Below are 21,654 nucleotides of genomic sequence, written 5' to 3' on the forward strand. Positions count from 1 at the left end.
GTTCCCTGGTCAATTGCAGGGGTCCTACTCATTTCCGGGCTGCAGGCTGAGGACGAGGCTGACTATTTCTGTGCTACAGCTCATGGCAGTAGGAGCAGCTACTGTTCCTCACAGGGTCTCAGATAACAAGGAAGTGAGTCAGAAATCCCTATGCACACAGATAATGGCTGTGAGCATTTTTCAGTGAGAAACTTAACCTGAAGAAACATGCGGGGGGGGGGTTTGCTCACCTGCAGAAAGATATGTCCTTAAACAAGGGAAACTCACTTCTGAATGCAAAGTAAGAGAAAATTGGGCATTAAAGGATCATAATGACTGATCAGATAAAAGCCCAAGTGTACAACCCCAAGGGTCCTGAAGAATGAATACAAGCTGCCCAGCAAACATTATCCACAGTTTTACCATCTTATTCCATAAAGTGTGACCTCGTGTCACTACTGATGTATCCACAGCTGATATATTGACAATAACCCTGGTCACAGACACAGTGTCTTCTCTCTGAACCAGCTACACATGCACTTGGACCAAATCCTACAGACTCTCCCTGACAACACCCCACACCCTCTCTCCTCTTCTCCTCTCTGCTCCCCTGTGCCTCAGACCTTCAGGCTCTGTCTCTGACTCTTGGAGTCTGAATTCCCTCTCCACACAGAATTTCAGAGAACACTGAGAATGATCTTGCTGTAGTTTCCTGTCTCCAAGTTCCATCTCTAGGGAGGAGAATGACTAGAAAATAGAGCTACATGCAGTCCCTCATATTCTCCTTCCTGCTGTCAACCCCAGGCTCTATATTTCTGCTCCCAACATACCCCATCAGTCTCTTTAATATGAAAGTGAAATTAGTATATTTTTCTAAAAGTGGTATGTTTATCCCACCTTTCAGTATTTGCACATAGAATCTACTGATTTTATTCTTCTTTCACAATTAGCTAATACTGTCCCCATGATGAGGATTGAAAGAATCCACAGAGGCAGATTTCAAAATATATAATTTTTAACTTACGTCCCTGTCTCCTCAGTGTTGAGGGAACTTCTGGGAAAAGAGAACTCTGGAAACCAGAGAAGAATCAGGTAAAATGAAATAAACCAGCCTCCTGCACAGAACTGGCCATGTGTCAATGTGGACCCATCTCTGCTCTGGACTTGATCCTCTTCTATGTGGTTCTACAAGAGTCACCAGCTCTGTCCTCCCCCTTGAACAGCCAAGGGAGCTGTGGACACACTCACTGTGTGGAGCAAGAGTAGAGCAAAAGTGTGTCCTGAGTTGATGGGAGACCTCATAAGAAGACACATGGCCTCACCCTAATGAAGGTGACAGTGGACAGTGCAGTGGGGAGGCAGGAGTTCTCTCTGATGGGCCCATTGTGTCACCATGTCACAAAATGCTGTGTCCAGGCCTGGACATGGGGGCGCCACTCACCTGTATCTGAGGGGTCAGGGTTGAACAGAGCAGGGACTTGCCATCTGACACTTCCTGTTCCCTCTTCATGGCTCACAGCTGTGACCTCCCCACCCCCTGCCCCCACACAGCCCCTCCACTGGCCACCCCCCTGACATGCTCAAACAGAGGGACATGACCCAGGGTTAATGAGAGGTCAGAGAGCTGGGGGTCTCATTTGCATGGTTGGTCCCTCCCTCTCTCAGAGGATGAAAAGGGGAAGGGAGAGATTAGGCTCTGTTCAGCTGTGGGGCCACAAAAGGCAGGATCAGTTATGGTCTCCACCATGGCCTGGTGCCTTCTCCTCCTCACCCTGGTCGCTCACTGCACAGGTGACTGGATGCAGGGACATGGGAAGGGGCACTGAGAGGATACTTGGGCACTATTTCCTTCTCTTGTCTCCAGAAACGATCACCGACACTGTGTCTCTCCCCCTTCCAGGGTCCTGGGCTGTGCTGACGCAGCCACCCTCAGTTTCTGGGGCCCTGGGCCAGAAGGTCACCATCTCCTGCTCTGGAAGCACATACATCCGTATTTTTGGTGCGAAATGGTACCAACAACTCCCAGGAAAGGCTCCTAAACTCCTCATACGTGCCTGTAGCAATCGACTCTCAGGTGTCCCTGACCGATTTTCTGGCTCTAATGCTGGTGACTCAGGCTCTCTGACCATCACTGGGCTCCAGGCTGAGGATGAGGCTGATTATTACTGCCAGTCCTATGATCCTAGTCTCGGTGGTCACACAGTGCTCCAGGCCTGCGGGTAAGTGAGACAAAAACCTGCTGTCCCTACAGCAATTGGGCTTCCTATGCAGGTCCAACTTTTTGGCCTAGTCAGCTGCTGTTTTTTTTTTTTTTATATATATATAAACTGGGGTCTGAGTCCCACCTCAAGGAATTTGTCTACAAAGTCTTTCCACATTCTCTTAAATTTTTCCTTGAAGCCTGTCCTTGGGAGCAAGGTATTGTGTGATTTACTAAATTGAGCACAAATTCCTAGGTTCCAGGGGCAGCCTCTCCTGAGGAGAGTCCATGACAGGTCAGGGTAGAAACAGGGTCTCTGTCCAATATGTGTCTTGGTACCAACAACTCCCATGAGTGGGGGACCAAATCCTCATCTAGGTTGGGGGTTAGACCCTCTGAGGATACTATCAATTCTCTGACTCCATGCCTGGCAACTCTGGCTCCCAGACATGTTAGACCTGTGCTGAGGTCTAAATTGAGGCCATTCCTCACTGTCCCTCTTGTGACAGCATGTCAGGGCTCATCCAAGTCCCTGTCCCATGAGAACTGAGACCAGAACCCCTTTCTCATTGCTAAGGGAGGAGGGGCCCACGTAGCCACTCACCCAGGCTGTGTACTGCTTCTTCTCTTCCTGCTTTCACCAATATGGGTCCAAGTGGAACCACCTACGAGTGGAACCACCTAGGAGTGAGGGGTTCTCCTTCCCACTGTCCTCAAAGACACTCACTGCAGCCCCTTCCTAGACAAAGGATCTCACAGGACAGAGAAAGGTTGTTTCCCCCATTAGTGATGGATAGGGTGTAGCAGGTGCAGTGTGATGATCTCAGGCTTGGCTTCTGAGAAATCTGAGCTCTCCATTCTTGGCCAATTACCTATTTCTAGAAGTTTCCAGACCTATATAGTTCTCTTAATAGTCTTCAATAGGAATCCCTGGGTTTTTTTGCTCACTGGGGTAATTTCTTCTGTCACAGTTGAACCAGGCCCAGGGCATCTATGGCTAAATGGTATTTTGGGTCTTTGGGAATAACTCCAAGTCTAATCTCATCTTTACTGAGATCTAACCAGTAATTTTTCTTGTTCACTTCCATTGTCTAATACTTGGAGAAAGACGTCAAATAATAACATTGAGGTCACATTTCCCTGTTCCCGAATTTGTAGAAATGTCCTCCTTCTAGCCACCCCATTTGTTAATTTCGTGACAATGGGGCTGTGTTTTATGTGTGTGGGAGAGAGTGTGCTATCATCGTATGAGTATCTCTATTTCTATTTTATGTGGTTTTTGTTAGGGCTTTGATTTCAACTTAGTCAAAGGAAATTTCAAGGTCTAGTGATATCATGTTATTTTCATCTGTTGACTTATTTTTTTTTAAAGATTTTATTTATTTATTCGACAGAGATAGAGATAGCCAGCGAGAGAGGGAACACAAGCAGGGGGAGTGGGAGAGGAAGAAGCAGGCTCCCAGCGGAGGAGCCCGATGTGGGACTCGATCCCAGAACGCTGGGATCACGCCCTGAGCCGAAGGCAGACGCTTAACCGCTGCGCTACCCAGGCGCCCCCATCTGTTGACTTATTAATATGATATCTTAGAGCATTTATTAATATGAAATATTTATATCTTCAATAACTCACTATGGACACAGTATGAATGTATTAATCTGAAAATGGAATCTCACTGTTGACATTTTAATTTAGAAAACCTGTATCAATATTTCATAATATTCCACAATTTTCATTTTTCTTTTCTTTAATAATAATTTTTATTATGTTATGTTAGTTACCATACAGAACATCCTTAGATTTTGGTGTAATGTTCCATGATTCAATATTTGCATATAACACCCAGTGCACCATGCAATATGTGCCCTCCTTAATACCCATCACTGGCCAATTCCAATCCCCCACCCCCGTCCCCTCTGAATCCCTGTTTATTTCCCAGAGTCCACAGTCTTTCATGATTCATTCCCGCTTCTGTTTTTCCCCCCTTCATTCTTCCTGTCCTTCTCCTAACAATCTTCCTATTTCTTATGTTCCATAAATTAGTGAAAGCACATGATAATTGCCTTTCTCTGCTTGACTTATTTCACTTAGCATAATCTCCTCCACTCCCATCCATGTTGCTGCAAATGATGGGTAATCATTTTTTCTGAAGGCTGAGTAATATTCCATTGTATATATGGACCACATCTTCTTAATCCAGTCATCTGTTGAAGGGCATCTCGGCTCCCTCCACAATTTAGCTATTGTGGACAATGTGCTATGAACATAGGGGTGCATATGGCCCTTTTCTTCATGATGTCTGTATCATAGGGGTAAATACCCAGTAGTGCAATTGCTGGATCATAGGGTAGCTCAATTTTTAAATTTTTGAGGGAACTCCACACTGTTTTACAAAGTGGCTCTACCAACTTGCATTCCCACCAACACTGTAAGAGGGATCCCCTTTCTCCACATCCTCTCCAACATTTGTTGTCTCCGGCCTTGTCAATTTTTGCCATTCTAAGTGGCGTAAGGTGGTATCTCAATGTGGTTTTGATTTGAATTTCCCTGATGGCTAATTATTTTGAACATTTTTTTCATGTGTCTGTTAGCCATTTGTATGTCTTCATTGGAAAAGTGTCTGTTCATATCTTCTGCCCATTTTTTTATTTGATTATTTGTTTCTCGTGTATTGAGTTTGAGAAGTTCTTTGTATATCTTGGATACCAGTCTTTTATCTGTAGTGTCACTTGCAAATATCTTCTCCCATTCCGTGGGCTGCCTCTTAGTTCTTTTGACTGTTTCCTTGGCTGTGCAGAAGCTTTTTATCTTGATGAAGTCCCACAAGTTCATTTTTTCTTCTGTTTCTCTTGCCTTTACAGATGTGTCATGAAAAAAGTTGCTGTGGCCGATGTCAAACAGGGTGCTGCCTATGTTCTCCTGTAGGATTTTGATGGATTCCTGTCTCACATCGAGGTCTTTCATCCATTTGCAGTTTATCTTTGTGTGTGGTGTGAGAGAGTGGTCAAGTTTCATTCTTTTGCATATAGCTATCCAATATACCCAGCACCATTTATTGAAGAGACTATTTCCACTGGATGTTTTTTCCTGCTTTGTCAAAGATTAGTTGCCCAAAAAGCCGAGGGTCCATATCTGGGTTCTCTATTCTGTTCCATTGGTCTATGTGTCTGTTTTTGTGCCAGTACCATGCTGTCTTTGTGATCACAGCTTTGTAGTACAGCTTGAAATCTGGCATTGTGATGCCCCCAGCTTGGTTTTTCCTTTTCATCAATTCCTTGGCAATTCAGGGCCTTTTCTGGTTCCACACAAATTTAAGGGCTGTTTGTTCCAGTTCTTGAAAAATGTCATTAGTATTTTGATCGGGATAGCATTGAAAGTGTAGATTGCTCTGGGTAACATGGACATTTTTTTTTTAAGATTTTATTTATTTTTATGACAGAGAGACAGCCAGCGAGAGAGGGAACACAGCAGGGGAGTGGGAGAGGAAGAAGCAGGCTCCTAGCAGAGGAGCCCAATGTGGGACTCGATCCCACAACGCCGGGATCACGCCCTGAGCCGAAGGCAGACGCTTAACGACTGCGCCACCCAGGTGCCCCTAACATGGACATTTTAACTATCTTAATTCTTCTGATCCATGAGCAGGGAATATTTTTCCATCTTTTTGTGTCTTCTTCAATGTCTTTCAAGAGTGATTTGTAGTTTCTAGTATATAGATCCTTTATGTCTCTGGTTAAGTTAATTCCGAGATAACATATGATTTTTGGTGCTGTTGTAAATGGAATGGATTCCCTAATTTCTCTTTCTTCAGTCTTATTGGTCGTGTATAGAAATGCAACTGATTTCTGGGATCTGATTTAGTATCCCACCACATTACTGAATTGCTCTAAAAATTCTTGTAGATTGGGGGTGGAGTCCTTTGGGTTTGCATATAGAGCATCATGTCATCTGCAAAGAGAGACAGATTGACTTCTTCTTTGACAATTTATACCTTTTATCCCTTTTTGTTGTCTGATTGCTGTTGCAAGGACTTCTAGTACTATGCTGAATAATAATGGCGAGATTGGGCTTCTTTGTCATGTTCCTGATCTTAAGAGAAAGGCTTTCAGCTTTTCCCCATTGAGAATGATATTTGCTGTGTGCTTTTCATAGATGGTTTTTATGAAATTGAGGAATGTACCCTCTATCCCTACACTCTGAAGTGTTTTAATCAGGAAAGGATGCTGTCTTTCATCAAATGATTTTTCTGCATCAGTTGAGGGGATCATATCCTTCTTCACTATTTTCGTGTTGATATGATCTTTCACCCTGATCAATTTGTGAATGTTCAACTACCCTTCCATTCCAGGGATGAATCCCACTTGGTCATGATGGATAATACTTTTAATGTACTGTTGGAGCCTATTATCTAGGATCTTGTTGAGAATTTTGGCATCCATATTTATCAGGGATATCGGTCTGTAGTTCTCCTTTTTGATGGGGTCTTTGCCTGGTTTTGGCCTCATAGAATGAGTTTGGTAGTTTCCCTTTTGTTTCTATTTTTTGAAACAGCTTCAGGAGAATAGGTACTATTTCTTCTTTGAATGTTTGGTAGAATTCCCTGGGGAAGCCATCAGGCCACGAACTCTTGTTTTTTGGGAGGTTTCTGATGACTGCTTCAATCTTTTCATTATTAATCAGTCTGTTTAAATCATCAATTTCGAGGGAGGGAGTTAAGATGGCAGAGGAGTAGGGGTCCCCTTTTTCAGCTGGTCCCCTGAGTAGAGCTGGATAGGTACCAGACCATCCTGAACACCCACAGAATCAGCCTGAGATGCAGGAAGATACATCTTGATCTCTACAAATGAACATCTCCAGTGATATGTATAGAGGTACGAAGGCGGGAGCCATGAAACCGTGCACAGATATCAGAAGATAAATGGAAGGCAGAGGGAGTCGCTGTGTTCAGGCATGGGGAAGAGGTAGCACCTGCACTGGGGAGCAGGCTGACCCGCAGACCGGCACCCGCAAGAGAGCAGACTGAGACCATGAGCCAGGGAATGCATGTGACCACATTGAAAACCAGAGCTCCAGAGTGCGCGAGCCACACTGAAACGGAGCTCCAGAATGCTCGAGGGTGGCTGGCGATGTTAGAAACACAAACGGCAGAGACCTGCCGGCCCTGGAAGTGAGGGCTGGGACGCTGGGTGTGGGGCGCACATCCCGGGATGCTGTAGGGTTTAGCAGCACCAAAAAAAAAAAAAAAAACACAGAGTTAAAGTGGCCAGGAGAGCCCAGTGGAGAGTGGACTGCGATCCCTCTGTTCTGAGACAGATGAAGGATTTGGCTACTGCTGCTCTGACTCTTAGAAGAGGCACAGCAAACCACCAGGGAAAGCTGCCAGAGAACAAAAGCCTGGAAATACTGGCTCACAGTGTGCCTATCACTATCCCCCCTCGCAGGGGACAGGAAAACTCTACCAAAGCAGGGTTGCCTGAATATCAGCATGACAGGCCCCTCCCCCAGAAGGCAGGATGAAAATTCAAGAAGACCACATCCCTAAGGTCCCTATAAAACAAGTGCACACTGCATGGGTCCTGGTCAATAATTTCGGCCCTGGACAACCCCGCAACCTCTCCTCATTAGAATGACGAGAAGGAGAAATCCCCCCCCCAGCAAAGAAAAGACAATGAGTCTGTGGCCTCTGCCCCAGAACTAATGGATATGGATGTAACCAAATTATCAGAAATGGAGTTCAGAGTAACAATGGTCAAGATGATGTGTAGACTTGAAAAAAAATATTAACGAAAATACTAACAAGAATATACAATCTCTAAGGGTGGAAATGAGAGCGAATCTGGCAGAAATTAAAAATACTATGAATCAAATGCAGTCAAAACTAGATGCTCTGACGGCCAGGGTGAATGAGGCAGAAGAACAAATTAGTGAATTGGAGGATTGGTTAGTAGAAGAGAAAGCTAAAACAGAAACTTAGCTCAAAAAAATTCAATCTCTAGAATATAATTTATGGGAGATTACTGACTAAATGAAACGTTCCAATGTCAGAATCATCGGCATCCCCGAGGGGGTGGAGAAAAATAGATGTCTAGAAGAGATATTTGAAGAAATTGTAGCTGAAAACTTCTGTAATCAGGCAAAGGAAACAAGCATTCGTGTCCAAGAAGCAGAGAGGACCCCTCCCAAGCTCAACCATGACAAACCTGCGCCACGTCACTTCATTATTGCATTCGCAAATATTAGATCCAAGAATACAGTATTGAAAGCGGCCAGGGCAACGCAGTTTCTCATGTACCAAGGCAAAGGTATCAGAATTACGTCAGACCTGTCTACACAGACCTGGAATGAGAGAAAGGGTTGGGGGGGGGCATTTTTAAAGCTCTATCAGAGAAAAACATGCAGCCAAGGATCCTTTATCCAGCAAGGCTGTCATTCAGAATTGATGGAGACATAAAGAACTTCCACAATCGCCAGTCACTGACCAATTTTGTAACCACAAAACCAGCCCTCTAGGAGATATTAAGGGGGTTTGTATAAAAGTAAAAAGGCCCCAAGAGTGATACAGAACAGAAAGTCACAATCGATAGAAACAAAGACTTTACAGGCAACATGGCATCATTAAAATCATATCTCTCAATAATCAATGTAAATGCCCTAAATGCTCCCATAAAACACCACAGGGTTGCAGACTGGATAAAAAGACATGACCCATCCATTTGCTGTCTATAAGAGACTCATTTTGAACCTAAAGATACATTCTGACTGAAAGTGAAGGGATGGAAAACCATCTTTCATGCCAATGGACCTCAAAAGAAAGCTGGGGTAGCAATTCTCAGATCAGACAGAGTGGATTTTAAACTAAAGTCTACAGTTAGAGATACAGAAGGACACTATATTATTCTGAAAGGATGTACCCAACAAGAAGATATGACAATTATAAATATCTATGCCCCCAACAGGGGAGCAGCTAAATACACAAGCCAACTCTTAACCAGAATAAAGAGACATATAGATAAAAATACATTAATAGTAGGGAACCTCCCACTCCACTATCAGCAATAGACAGATCACCTAAGCCGAAAATCAACAAAGAAAGAAGAGCTTTGAATGCCATACTAGACGAGTTGGCCCTCAGAGATATATATAGAGCACTACACCCCAGAACCAAAGAATACACATTCTACTCTAATGCACATGGAACATTCTCCAGATTAGATCATGTTCTGGGTCACAAATCAGGTCTCAACTGATACCAAAAGACTGAAATTATTCCCTGTATATTCTCAGACCACAATGCTTTGAAATTGGAACTCAATCACAATGAAAAATTTGGAAGAAACTCAAACACTTGGAGACTAAGAACCATCCTGCTCAAGAATGATTTGATAAATCAGGAAATCAAAAATCAATTTAAACAATTTACGGAGAACAACAAGAATGAAAACGCAATGGTCCAAACCCATGGGACACTGCAAAGGCATTCCTAAGGGGAAAACACATAGCCATCCAAGCCTCACTCAAAAAATAGAAAAATCTAAAATGCAGTTTTTATATTCTCACCTCAAGAAGCTGGAATGGCAACAGAAGAACAGGCCTAATCCACTCATGAGAAAGCAGTTGATCAAGATTAGAGCAGAGATCAATGAATTAGAAACCAGGAGCACAGTAGAGCAGATCAACAGAACTAGAAGCTGGTTCTTTGAAGGAATAAATAAAATAGATAACCCACCGGCAAGACTTAGCCAAAAGGATAGAGAAAGGACCCAAATTAATAAAATTATGAATGAAAAGGGAGAGGTCACAGCGAACACCAATGAAATAGGAAGGATTATTAGAAACTTTTATCAACAGCTTTATGCCAATAAATTAAGCAACCTGGAAGAGATGGAGGCCTTCCTGGAAACCTATAAACTACCAAGACTGAAACAGGAAGAAATTGATTTTTTTTAACTATAACTATTAACTGTAACTACTAGAAGTTATAGGGCAATTCAGTAATGTGGAGGGATACAAAATCAATGCTCAGAAATCGGCTGCATTTCTATACACGAACAATGAAACTGAAGAAAGAGAAATTAGGGAATCCATTCCATTTACAATAGCACCAAAAATCATATGTTATCTTGGAATTAACTTAACCAGAGACATAAAGGATCTATATACTAGAAACTATAAATCACTCTTGAAAGACATTGAGGAAGACACAAAAAGATGGAAAAATATTCCATGCTCATGGATTGGATGAATTAACATAGATAAAATGTCCATGCTACCCATAGCAATCTGCACTTTCAATGCTATCTCAACCAAAATACCAGTGACATTTTTCAAAGAACTGGAACAAACAGCCCTTAAAGTTGTGTGGAACCAGAAAAGGCCCTGAATCGCCAAGGAATTGTTGAAAAGGAAAAACAAAGCTGGGGGCATCACAATGCCAGATTTCAAGCTATACTACAAAGCTGTGATCACAAAGACAGCATGGTACTGGCACAAAAACAGACACATAGACCAATGGAACAGAATAGAGAACCCAGAAATGGACCCTCGGCCCCTTGGGCAACTAATCTTTGATAAAGCAGGAAAAAACATCTGGCGGAAAAAAGACAGTCTCTTCAATAAATGGTGCTGGGAAAATTGGACAGCTACATACAAAAGAATGAAACTTGACCACTCTCTCACACCATACACAAAGATAAACTCCAAATGGATGAAAGACCTAAATGTGAGACAGGAATCCATCAAAATCCTAAAGGAGAGCATAGGCAGCAACCTCTATGACATCAGCCACAGCAAACTTTTTCATGACACATCTCCAAAGGCAAGAGAAACAAAAGAAAAAATGAACTGGTGGGACTTCATCAAGATAAAAAGGTTCTGCACAGACAAGGAAACAGTAAAAAAAAAAAAAAAAAAAAAAAAAAACTAAGAGGCAGCCCACGGAATGGGAGAAGATATTTGCAAATGACACTACAGATAAATGATCCACAACAAATGGATCATTGAACTTTACATCAAAAACCAGGGATGTACTGTATGGTGAATTATATAATATAATAAAAATATTATTATGAAAAAAAAGACTGGTATCCAAGATATACAAACAACTTCTCAAACTCAATACACAAGAAACAAATAAACAAATCATAAAATGGGCAGAAGTTATGAATAGACACTTCTCCAGTGAAGACATACAAATGGCTAACAGACACATGAAATAATGCTGAAAGTCATTAGCCATCAGGGAAATTCAAATCAAAACCACATTGAGATACCACCTTATACCAGTTAGAATGGCAAAAAATGACAAGGCAGGAAACAGAAAATGTTGGAGAATATGTGGAGAAAGGGGATCCCTCTTTCACTGTTGGTGGGAACAGAAGTTGGTACAGCCACTTGGAAAACTGTGTGGAGGTCCCTTAAAAAGTTAAAAATTGATCTTCCCTGTGATCCAGCAATTGCTCTACTGGGTATTTACCCAAAGATACAGATGTAGTGAAGAGAAGGGCCATATGCACCCCAATGTTCATAGCAGCATTGTCCACAATAGCTAAATTGTGGAAGGAGCCGAGATGCCCTTCAACAGATGATTGTATTAAGAAGCTGTGGTCCATATATACAATGGAATATTACTCAGCCATCAGAATGAACGATTACTCAACATTTGCAGCAACATGGACGGGACTGAAGGAGATAATGCTAAGCGAAATAAATCAAGCAGAGAAAGACAATTATCATATGGTTTCACTCATTTATGGAATATAAGAAGTAGGAAGATCATTTGGAAAAGAATGGGAAGTAGAAGGGTGGAGGTAAACAGAAGAGGGAATGAGCCATGAGAGACCATGGACTCTGGGAATCAAACTGAGGTCTTCAGAGGGGAGGGGGGTGGGGGATTGGGATAGGCTGGTGATGAGTATTAAGGAGGGCACGTATTGCATGGTGCACTGGGTGTTATATACAAGTAATGAATCATGAAACTTTACATAAAAAACCAGGGATGTACTGTATGGTGACTAACATAATATAATAAAAATGTTATTAAAAAATAAAAAATAAAGGGTTTTGACTAGCTGCTGTCATGCCAAAAAAAAGACATTTCTAGTATTATCAGTTATGCTGTTTTAAATTGGATTTTCAAACATGTCTATATACTATAATATAGCAAACATCTCGGAAGATACTTAAGTGTACATAATCCTTCTCATCACAGAAATGGTAATACAAATATTTTATTTTTCTCCACCCATCTCTTACTCATTTCAAATTGTCCTGGCGTTGACCAGAGGCTCCTACCATGGAGATGGTCAGCAGGGGAATCCAGGTATGACACTGACTCCTGTTGCCTGGGACTTACAGCTGTCAAGTTCCAGAATAATTCTTTTACTTCCTAGTTCGCGCCTCGACCCTCTTGTGAAAGACAATGTGTTGTGTGCTTCACATGTAACAAGAGGTGGCTCAGACATCCAGTCACCAGATCTGTCAGCCATGGGCTCTGTATGTGCCTGTCTGCACATGTCTGAGGACACTTAAAGGTGCTGTAAACTGGAGGTTCTTTCCCAGACTCCAGACCAGCTGGCACCTCATGCAGCCAACTGAGGCCTGAGACTGACATGTGGCCACAGCCCTGGCTCTCGTCTTACAGAGGACTTAAATCTGTGAACCATGAGAGCCTGTGGACTCTGGGAAACAAACTGAGGGCTTCAGAGGGGAGGGGGTGGGGGAATGGGATAGGCTGGCGATGGGTATTAAGGAGGGCACGTATTGCATGGTGCACTGGGTGTTACAGGCAAGTAATGAATCATCGAACTTTACATCAACAACTAGGGATGTACTGTATGGTGACTAACATAATATAATAAAAAAATATTATTAAAAAAGAATCTGTGCACACGAAGTCGTCTTAAAGCTCGCACTCATGCACCAACGCCTCCATGGAAGCAAACAGCAGCACCCACATTAGTTTGCAATTGTGCTTCTCTTCAGTGAGTTACTCCATGCAGTGTGTTTCACTGTTGGAAGAACCTGGATTTATTATTTTAGCAATGATAAAAATTAATGGTTTTCAGGTATTATTCCATTTATGGCATAATTCACACCTCTTACTCCTTAACATGCCTATAGAAAAAAATTCTAAATTCTACTACAATTAGTTGGTTGATTGTGTACTGACAATATTTATGGTCATCAATATGAACCACACGATATGCACTTTTGTGTGTGTGACATCCATCTCGACGTGTCTTACTAGAGAGTCAGAACTGGACACATCTCTTTACTCTGGAAAGTTAGATGGGATGTCTGGGTCCAGCTGTGGATCAACAGGGAGCTCAGGGCTGCCTGGTCACTGCTATGATCCCCCTGCCCTGTCCTCCCTGACAGGAGGTCCACAGCACCTGAGTACCCCTAGGAGTGAGCTCTTCCTCAGGGACACCCAAGGGCCTTTACAGACTCAGAACTGGACTCAAATTAAGTTCTAGGTCAGAGTTTTCACATGCTCCTTTCCCTGCATCCTCCTCTCTAGGGCCCCACTATGGGGGGTAGAAGGAGAGTGCTCTTCAGACAGGTCACTCTCACCCGAGAGTCTACTCCTGATGGCCTTGGAGCTGTTGGGCTTCTCCAGGGAGCTGGGGGTGGATGTGCATGAGGGGCCACTGCTTCAGGGATGTGGGTGGCTGTGAGGGAGACTGAGGGGATCCCCGGCAGATCTGTAGATTTCAAGGTGCAAAGCTCAGGGTTTGCTGCATGCTGGCCTGTACATGTCTCATCCCTATTATCACCACCTCCTTCTGTACCTGATCTGTAGACTGTGAAGCCAAGAACCATGCTGGGAACAGTGGTGGCACTAGGTCCATTGTCTGGCCAGTTCCTGTCATGACACAGCCCCTCTCTGTCTTCAGTGGTTCTATAGACACATGTGGCAAATCATCCATCTCCTAGGGAGAAGACAAACCGCCTAAGCAGGACTGCAAAGGAGATGCCGGGAACATAGATGGAGTCTTCACCCTCATATCTGCTAGGGATCCAAAAGGTCAAGGCTAAGGCAGCTAAGAGTTAAGATATCTTTAAAGAGATGCAGCAGGTGCTGTGACTGCACTCCGTTCCCTGTGGGGCTAGTGCCCCTCACTCTGAAAGCCAATAGGGAGCTCGGGGACACTCCAGCATGTCAGGGAGCACAATGGATAGACACCTGGAAAACTTAAAAGCAGGCGATCCATGAGCATGAGATGGTTGGCAGGAGGAGAGAACTGGCAACTTTGAGAGCTTGTGATCCTCAGACACCATGCTCCTCAGCTCACGCTTCTCTGGGAGATGTCAGTGTTTGCTCTGGACCTCTATGGGCTCCTAAGGGGAGCCACGTGCAGATGCTTTAAATCTTGGTCCAGAGAGAAACCCCTGTGCCCTGGCGGTGGAATATTGACCTCAAAAGGAAGCTGGTTTGTAGGAATGCCCGGCACTTAATTTACCCATAAACCTGTCTCTGTAAATTTGAGTTGAATCAATCTCTGTACTGTTGTTCATTGAGTTATTGTTAACAAATATACCCATTTGTTGTGCTGAAAAAGCTTGCCTTGGAAGGGAAGGTGAAGACAGGGGCCTGCCTCCCTGCCAGGAGTGTGTGCAGATTGCATGACCGTTCCCTATGGGTATTGCTTTTCTGTGACAGATCATAAACTCTTGTCCCCTTGTGGTTTGCAATCACCTCCTGTCTTGCTTTGGCCACAAAATATAAATAGAAGAGACGTGCTTCTTGTGAAAAAAGGAGTAAGAGCCTGTGCTCACCCTGCTCTTTGGTTTCCCCTTCTGCCTTCCTGACCTCCATTATTCCAAGGATGGCTCCTAACCCAGATGAGCATGGGAGACACCTGAGCATGTGGAGAAGGCAGCGTGAAAGCAGTTTTTTTTTTTAATTTATTTATTTATGTGACAGAGAGACAGCCAGCGAGAGAGGGAACACAGCAGGGAAGTGGGAGAGGAAGAAGCAGGCTCCCAGCGGAGGAGCCCGATGTGGGACTTGATCCCAGAACACCGGGATCACACCCTGAGCCAAAGGCAGACGCTTAATGACTGAGCCACCCAGGCGCCTCGTGAAAGCAGTTTTGATCAGACGTGGGAGATTTCGTGACCCTTCAGCTCATGATGAAGTGGTCCATATGGGAATCCTCCTCCTCTTTACTCACAAGACACTGACAAGGGCATGCACAGTTCTGGAAAATCACAGGCAGTCACTGATGGCACCTCCCTGACCCAGAGAGTGCAGAGGAGGGTTCTGAGGCAGTGGGAATTTGATTCAGGAGGGGCTAAGAGCATGGGGATAAATACAGCACCTGTGCAGAGCATTCATCTCACTGGATGGTCCTTTGTCCTCCAGCCCAAACTATGGCTGATGCAGAACTGCAGCCACAGTGCTTTGAGAAGGCAAAGAACGAGAGAACCTGACCCTCAGGGAGAGATGTCTGGTCTCACAAGCAAATGGGCAGCTAAGATCTGAGGTGGGAACAATCCTGAATGGGTGATTGTGATGGAGCCTCAGGACCTGTCAGAACAGCAGTGACTGTAAGGTCCCCTTGTCCTATTGTAAGAAATTGCATAACGGGAGCAGAGTGGTTTCAGCAAGAAGACAGTGTGGGAGTTTCCAGTGTTCTTCTCCTTCCAGAAACATCAATTTGAATAAGAATCCACACACAAGAATACTTCCATGATAACTGATGATTCCAGGTGAGCCATTATAGCACTGGGTGGAAACAAATAAGAAAAGATTCCTTGAAGAGGGAAGGAAAGAGTTTCACATGACACCTGTCACGCTTTGGCCCACCTCTGAGAAAACACTCCCCTGGGAGGCAGAGTGACATGAGCACCTGACCTCAATGGACACCACAACCCCTGCCTGCACCAGGGCCAGGCTGGCTCCCATGGGCCCTGGCTCCTACAGCCCACTGCTGTGACCCAACATTTTTTGGAGCCCATGCATCTTCCATGGCCCTAGGTTTCCCACCACTTCCCACAGACCCAGGCCCCACCTGGGCTATTGTGAACAGAAGCTGCTGACTGGTCCCAAACTGGCTACCAGGAGGCCAGGCACCTAGACTCTAGGCCTACACTGTAGACCACTGAACACAGCTGGCCTCTGTGCCAGGCTAGCTGCTTGCACCCAGGGGACAGAAGGACCCCATCAGAACCAAGATCTCACCTGCCTAAGAAGCAGCCCTGGCCTGAAGCCCCAGGTGCCTGAAGGTCTCCTGCATATCCAATCTGTGTGCACACACATCCATCTAGGGCCATGCTGACCATCATGGACTTCATCTCCAGACTGGCTGTCACAGAAACAGGCTCCTTGCCTGAAACTATGGACCCAGCCTCTCAACAGTTTCACCCAAATGCAGACTCTCAGCCCATCCTAGCACCAGGCCAGCCTCTACAGACCCAGACATCAGCCCCCACCCAGTGGTCCTCAGCACCTGGTACCCCTTGTGGACCCACAATCCAGGCCCCCCAACATGAACTCTGGTCCCAGGCCCATCACTGAAGAATGTGGAGATAGACATGATGCTTCCAGCTACAGAGTAAGGAAACCACAGGAAGCAGGTAGCTGAAGGGGCAAATTGTGAGCACAGGAGACACCCTCCGTGAGCATATAAAATGCAGAGTATGGGTGAGGTGGGTGACTGTCTTATAACATTTCATTTAATGACGTATAAGATCACCATTTGTCAACAAAATGGTATATAGAGAGCTCAAGGCCTAACGTGTGAGCAAGGACATTGTCATTTCAACATTTCAACCCAGTCCTACTAAGGACCCTAGCAGGAAACTTGCGGGGGGAAAGAAAAGGAGGTTTGTCCATAGAATAAAAGATTCCAGAGAGAAATGAACGATGGAGCCAAGAAATTTTTTGATTTGTCACTGGTACAACAAATAAAGGTACAAATATACAAATAAATTGATATGAGAGTATTTTGAACCCATTGCTTTAATGCACAAGTGATGGAACTCTCTGTGAACCAAACCATGGATGTGCAAAGATGGACAATGACCTGGTGAACCACAGTCCAGCTGGATTCCCAGGGCTTTGGGCCATGCGACCAGCAGGGGGAGCTGTGGGGCTGCCCTGTGCTCTTTACACAGCTGCTCAGTGAGGAGCCTTCACCCAAAGGACTCTGGGCCTGGGGGCAGGGCCCCGTGAGACCTAAGGGGACCCAGCAGCTGGGTCCTCTCTGGCCTGGTAGAGTCCCCTGAACAGGAACATGTGAGTTGTCTCAGCACCTGCTTCCTCCCAGGGCTCTCCCCAGGGGGTGAGACCACCTCCATCCTCTTCAGTGGAGGAGTTTACTTATAAAAATAAGCATAACGGAAAATTTACTATTCTAATCACCCCTTATTGTGCAATTCAGAGATATTGAGTAGACTCCCAATGCGGTGCACCCATCACAACTATCCATTTCTAGAACTTGTTCATCATCCCCAGCAGTAACTCTGCACCCAGTAGGGGGATGGGTACCCGGATTTGACAGCAGAGCCAGGCCTCCAGGAGCCCACGCCAGTGCAGGAAGCAGCAGAGAGCAGACGGCAGCATCGATGGTGGCTCTTGGCTGGTGTGGCCTCACCCAGCACGGAGCATTCATTGGACTGTGCTTCTTACCCCAGCTTGACCACGTGGATGCACTGTGCCCACCGTGGCAAGGGTGACTATGTGCCCACTGCAGGGTGTCCAGTAATCCCTGCTTTGTCTCCCAAAGTGTGCCGGGAAACATCAGTGAGAAAGTAAGGATCTCATTTGGGGCATCTGCTCTATGATTCATGCAAATTCCTATCTGAATCCCCTACAAAATTTATGTCAGTTCTCCTCCAGAAACCTCACAAAGGCCCTCTTTTCAGCCTATGTCCTCCCTTGTAGTCAAGGGGAACTTATGCTTCTTTCTGGGTTTTTTATTCTGTGGCATTGATCTATGTGTCTCTTTCTAGGCCAATACCATGTTTTCATTCCTATAGCTTTGTAATATAATTTGAAATCAAGAAGTATGATGCCTCCATCTTTGTGCTTCTTTCTCAAGATCACTTTGGCAATTTGAGGTCTTTCTTGCCCTATACAAAATTCAGGATTTTTTTTTCAATTTCTCTGAAAAATGTCATTGGAATTTTCATAAGAATTGTATTGAATGTGTAGATTTAATGTCATTTTTTTTTGTGGAGAACACTGGATTTAGGAATTACATGCAGGTTGCACGTGAGTTGTAAGGATGTGTCTAAGATGACACCTATGTCTGTGGTTCAAAATTTGAATGGATGATGATGGTCCAAATGAAAGAAGAGTTACAGATTTTAGTAATAAGGTAAAGAAAGTGAGAATCTGCATTTTTCTTTTTTATTTGCTAGATTTATTTTTTAATTCAAAATTATTCACTGAGCACCAGCTAAGTATCAGCAAGCTCCAGGTCCTTAGCGCTGCCAGGAGCAAACAAAATTGTGTAGATCATGGACACATGCTGGGTTTTCATCTGACTCACTATGAAAGACAGTGATCAGATGTCCTGTGTGAAGTTCAGAGGGAACCATGAAGCATTTGTAGGAATAGGACATACAGTTCTATGTTAAGTGAGAGTTGTTGGATAGAAATATATATTGCCGTTATCAGTGCAGAAATGAATTAGATAAAATCACTGGGGAAATAATTGTGTTGATATTTACAGCATGAGTATAACCATGTCTGGCATCTAGGAAGTATTAGAGAAGGATCTGGTGAGTAATTAAATAAATCTCACACTGAGCACAGAGGACGTAGGGCACCAGGAATTTCTGGATCACGAGACTGAGTGAAGTCCTTGAAACTCCCACCCCTCTGTCCCCAAATGTAGAGAGCCATCTAGATGAGCCTTGTGTTTGGTGCAGGAGACCCCTTCACCCCTGGTGTCTCCCCTTAGCGTTGGGTGTTCCTGGCTGTATCCTGGGAGAGCTGTTTTGTTGACAATCTACTGTGGATGTTCCGGGGGGAGGGGGGCGGGGAGCAACAGAAGAACCACGTCTCACTTCTTTGTAATTCTGGTCTCTCCTTGAAGAATTCCTTGCACATTGTTATTAATGAACTCTGTCCCATCAGGGGCAGAGCAGACGGTTATGGGGACTGGTCGGCTAGGTCGTCAATTGTCCTGACGTGAGAGAGAGATTGGCTGCCCCTTCAGCATCCCCCATAGACCCTGTGGAGGGGTGTGCATGCCCTCTGCACTTCTGCTCACTGGGTGCAGGATACATCCTTCCTGACGGGTCACTCAGCTGTGGCCCCAACAACACAACTAGGTAAGTGGTGGGAGGAGCACAGGGTGATTCATGCTGAGGAGGCCATGTCTCTGAAGTAATGACTGAGGTGTGGTGGCGCCTGCAGCACAGGCAGGGACCCTGGGGAATGAGAAACCCCTGCCCTGTGTGGGGATGGGGGATGAACCAGGCAGGCTGAAGTCCAGAGTGTCCCTCTCTCTGGTCAGCTCCAGGATGCCCCCCCAGTCAGAGGTGAGTCTGGATTCTGAGACAGCAAGGGGGCTGTGAGCCTGTCCGTGTGTTTCTGTGGGGTGGGGTCTGTCTCAGCTGGGCACCCAGGCCTGGAGCCCTGCCTTGTGCCCTCTGCTCTGTGCTCACTGGGGCACAGGAGAGGTTGCCAGCCCCACCCCAAAGTCAGCTTTCCCCAAATTTAGGCCCAGGGCCCCAGGGGAGGGAGTGATTTGCATGAAAGATTTCTCTCTGCTCTTCCAGGAGGGGAGAGGATAAGAGAGGCTTTGTGCAGGGCTCTCACTGTGGGCTCAGAAGAAGAGCCTGGGGCATCTCCACCATGGCCTGGACCCTTCTCTTTATCACCCTCCTCACTCTCTGCTCAGGTGACTGTCTGTGGGAAAGCAGGAGAATTGATTATGGGGTCCCCTGGGTTTCTTCTTTCCCCTCTTTTTGAGAACACACTGGGGGCAAAACATGAGACTCACCTGTGCGTGTCTGCACTGCTCTGTTGCAGGATCCTGGGCACAGCCTTCGCTGATACAGGAAGGCTCTATGTCAGGGGCTGTGGGACAGAAGGTCACCCTCACCTGCATTGGAAATGCCAACAATGTTGGATCATATTCTGTGGGTTGGTACCAACAGACTTCTCAGGGTGCCCTCAAATCTGTGATGCTTGGAACCACTAGGACCTCAGGGATTCCAGCTCGGATCTCTGGCTCTGACGCTGGGAACATAGTCTCTCTGATCATCTCGGACCTGCAGCCTGAAGATGAGGCTGATTATTACTGCTCAACATGGGACAAAAGCATCAACAATGACACAGTGCTGCAGGCCCATGGGGACCTGAGACAAAAACCTGTCCCCATGGTCACAGGAAGACTGTGGAGGGTCTGGGGGTCTTAGTCTCTGAGCACAGAACAACATTACAGGGTCAGTGAGTTACTCTCCCTCATATTGTTTTTGTGGTTTTTTGTTTTTTGGGATTTTTTTTTGTAAAAATGTATCAAAATAAAACTATTGAGATAATGCCATAAAGTTCACTCACTTAAAGTGCACATTTCAGTCGTCTGTAGTGTATTTACAGAGTTGGACAACCTCCATCCTGACCTAATTTACCACATTTCCATCACCTGCAAAGAAACCCCTGACCCACCAGCAGTGTCCCCTGCACTCAGCGATTTGTGGCCCCCAGTTTCCTCCTGTCTGCAGGGAGCTCCCTACTGTGCACATTTCACAGGGGCTGAACCACAGGACAGGCGCCGTAGTAGGTGCTCCGTTCACTGGCATGAGAAGCGTGAGCATTGCTGTGGGGACGTCAGCACTACCATCTGTAAATACAGGAAGCACTTCACTTTTGTGCTGTCGTGCTTGGGCAGAGGCCATGCTAAGCTTCTGCATGGTTCCAATTTTAATATAGAGGCTGTTGAAATAACATAGTTATTTTCCCATAGTGGTCTCTAAAGTAATTATGGGTTTCTATTTTTTTTTATTTTATTTTATTATTTATTTGACAGAGATAGAGACAGCCAGCGAAAGAGGGAACACAAGCAGGGGGAGTGGGAGAGGAAGAAGCAGGCTCACAGCAGAGGAGCCCGATGTGGGGCTCGATCCCAGAATGCCGGTACCACGCCCTGAGCCGAAGGCAGACGCTTAACCGCTGTGCCACCCAGGCGCCCCTTGGGTTTCTATTTTTTATTGGTATTTTTTACTGTCTGTTATCTATCTCCTTGCCATGTGTTTATTTTGTAGATTTCACCATATCCACTTTTTTTTTAATTTGAGAAAGAGAGGTACAGAAAGCATGAGAGGGGGTAGGGTCAGAGGGAGAAGCAGACTCCCCACTGAGCAGGGATCCCAATGCAGGACTCGATCCCAGGACTCTCAGATCACGACCCAAGCTAAAGGCAGTTGTGCAACCAACTGAGCCATGCAAGCGCCCTCTCCATACTCCATTTTATGCAATAATTTAGTCAGTGTGGTTTTGATGTTATGAAAAATAATATTA

The 21,654-nt window shown here is 45.1% G+C and overlaps 1 non-coding gene and 2 gene segments (V, D, J or C); 2 read left to right on the forward strand and 1 right to left on the reverse strand.

The window, feature by feature from the left end:
- The first annotated feature begins 1,721 nt into the window (after window positions 1–1,721).
- On the forward strand, window positions 1,722–2,202 carry LOC130542418 (immunoglobulin lambda variable 1-40-like). The segment is given in 2 exon segments: window positions 1,722–1,770; window positions 1,880–2,202. Coding segments are annotated over 2 exon segments (369 nt in total).
- A 17,768-nt stretch (window positions 2,203–19,970) lies between these two features.
- LOC130542419 (probable non-functional immunoglobulin lambda variable 1-50) lies at window positions 19,971–20,552 on the forward strand. The segment is given in 2 exon segments: window positions 19,971–20,032; window positions 20,164–20,552. Coding segments are annotated over 2 exon segments (435 nt in total).
- Window positions 20,553–20,981: 429 nt separating this feature from the next.
- Window positions 20,982–21,084, reverse strand: LOC125282111 (U6 spliceosomal RNA). Its single transcript, XR_007189304.1, has one exon. It is a non-coding gene; the product is annotated as a U6 spliceosomal RNA (small nuclear RNA).
- Between the last annotated feature and the right edge of the window lie 570 nt (window positions 21,085–21,654).

The sequence above is a fragment of the Ursus arctos genome, unplaced genomic scaffold (genome assembly GCF_023065955.2).
Source record: "Ursus arctos isolate Adak ecotype North America unplaced genomic scaffold, UrsArc2.0 scaffold_34, whole genome shotgun sequence".
NCBI classification, from domain to species: Eukaryota; Metazoa; Chordata; class Mammalia; order Carnivora; family Ursidae; genus Ursus; species Ursus arctos.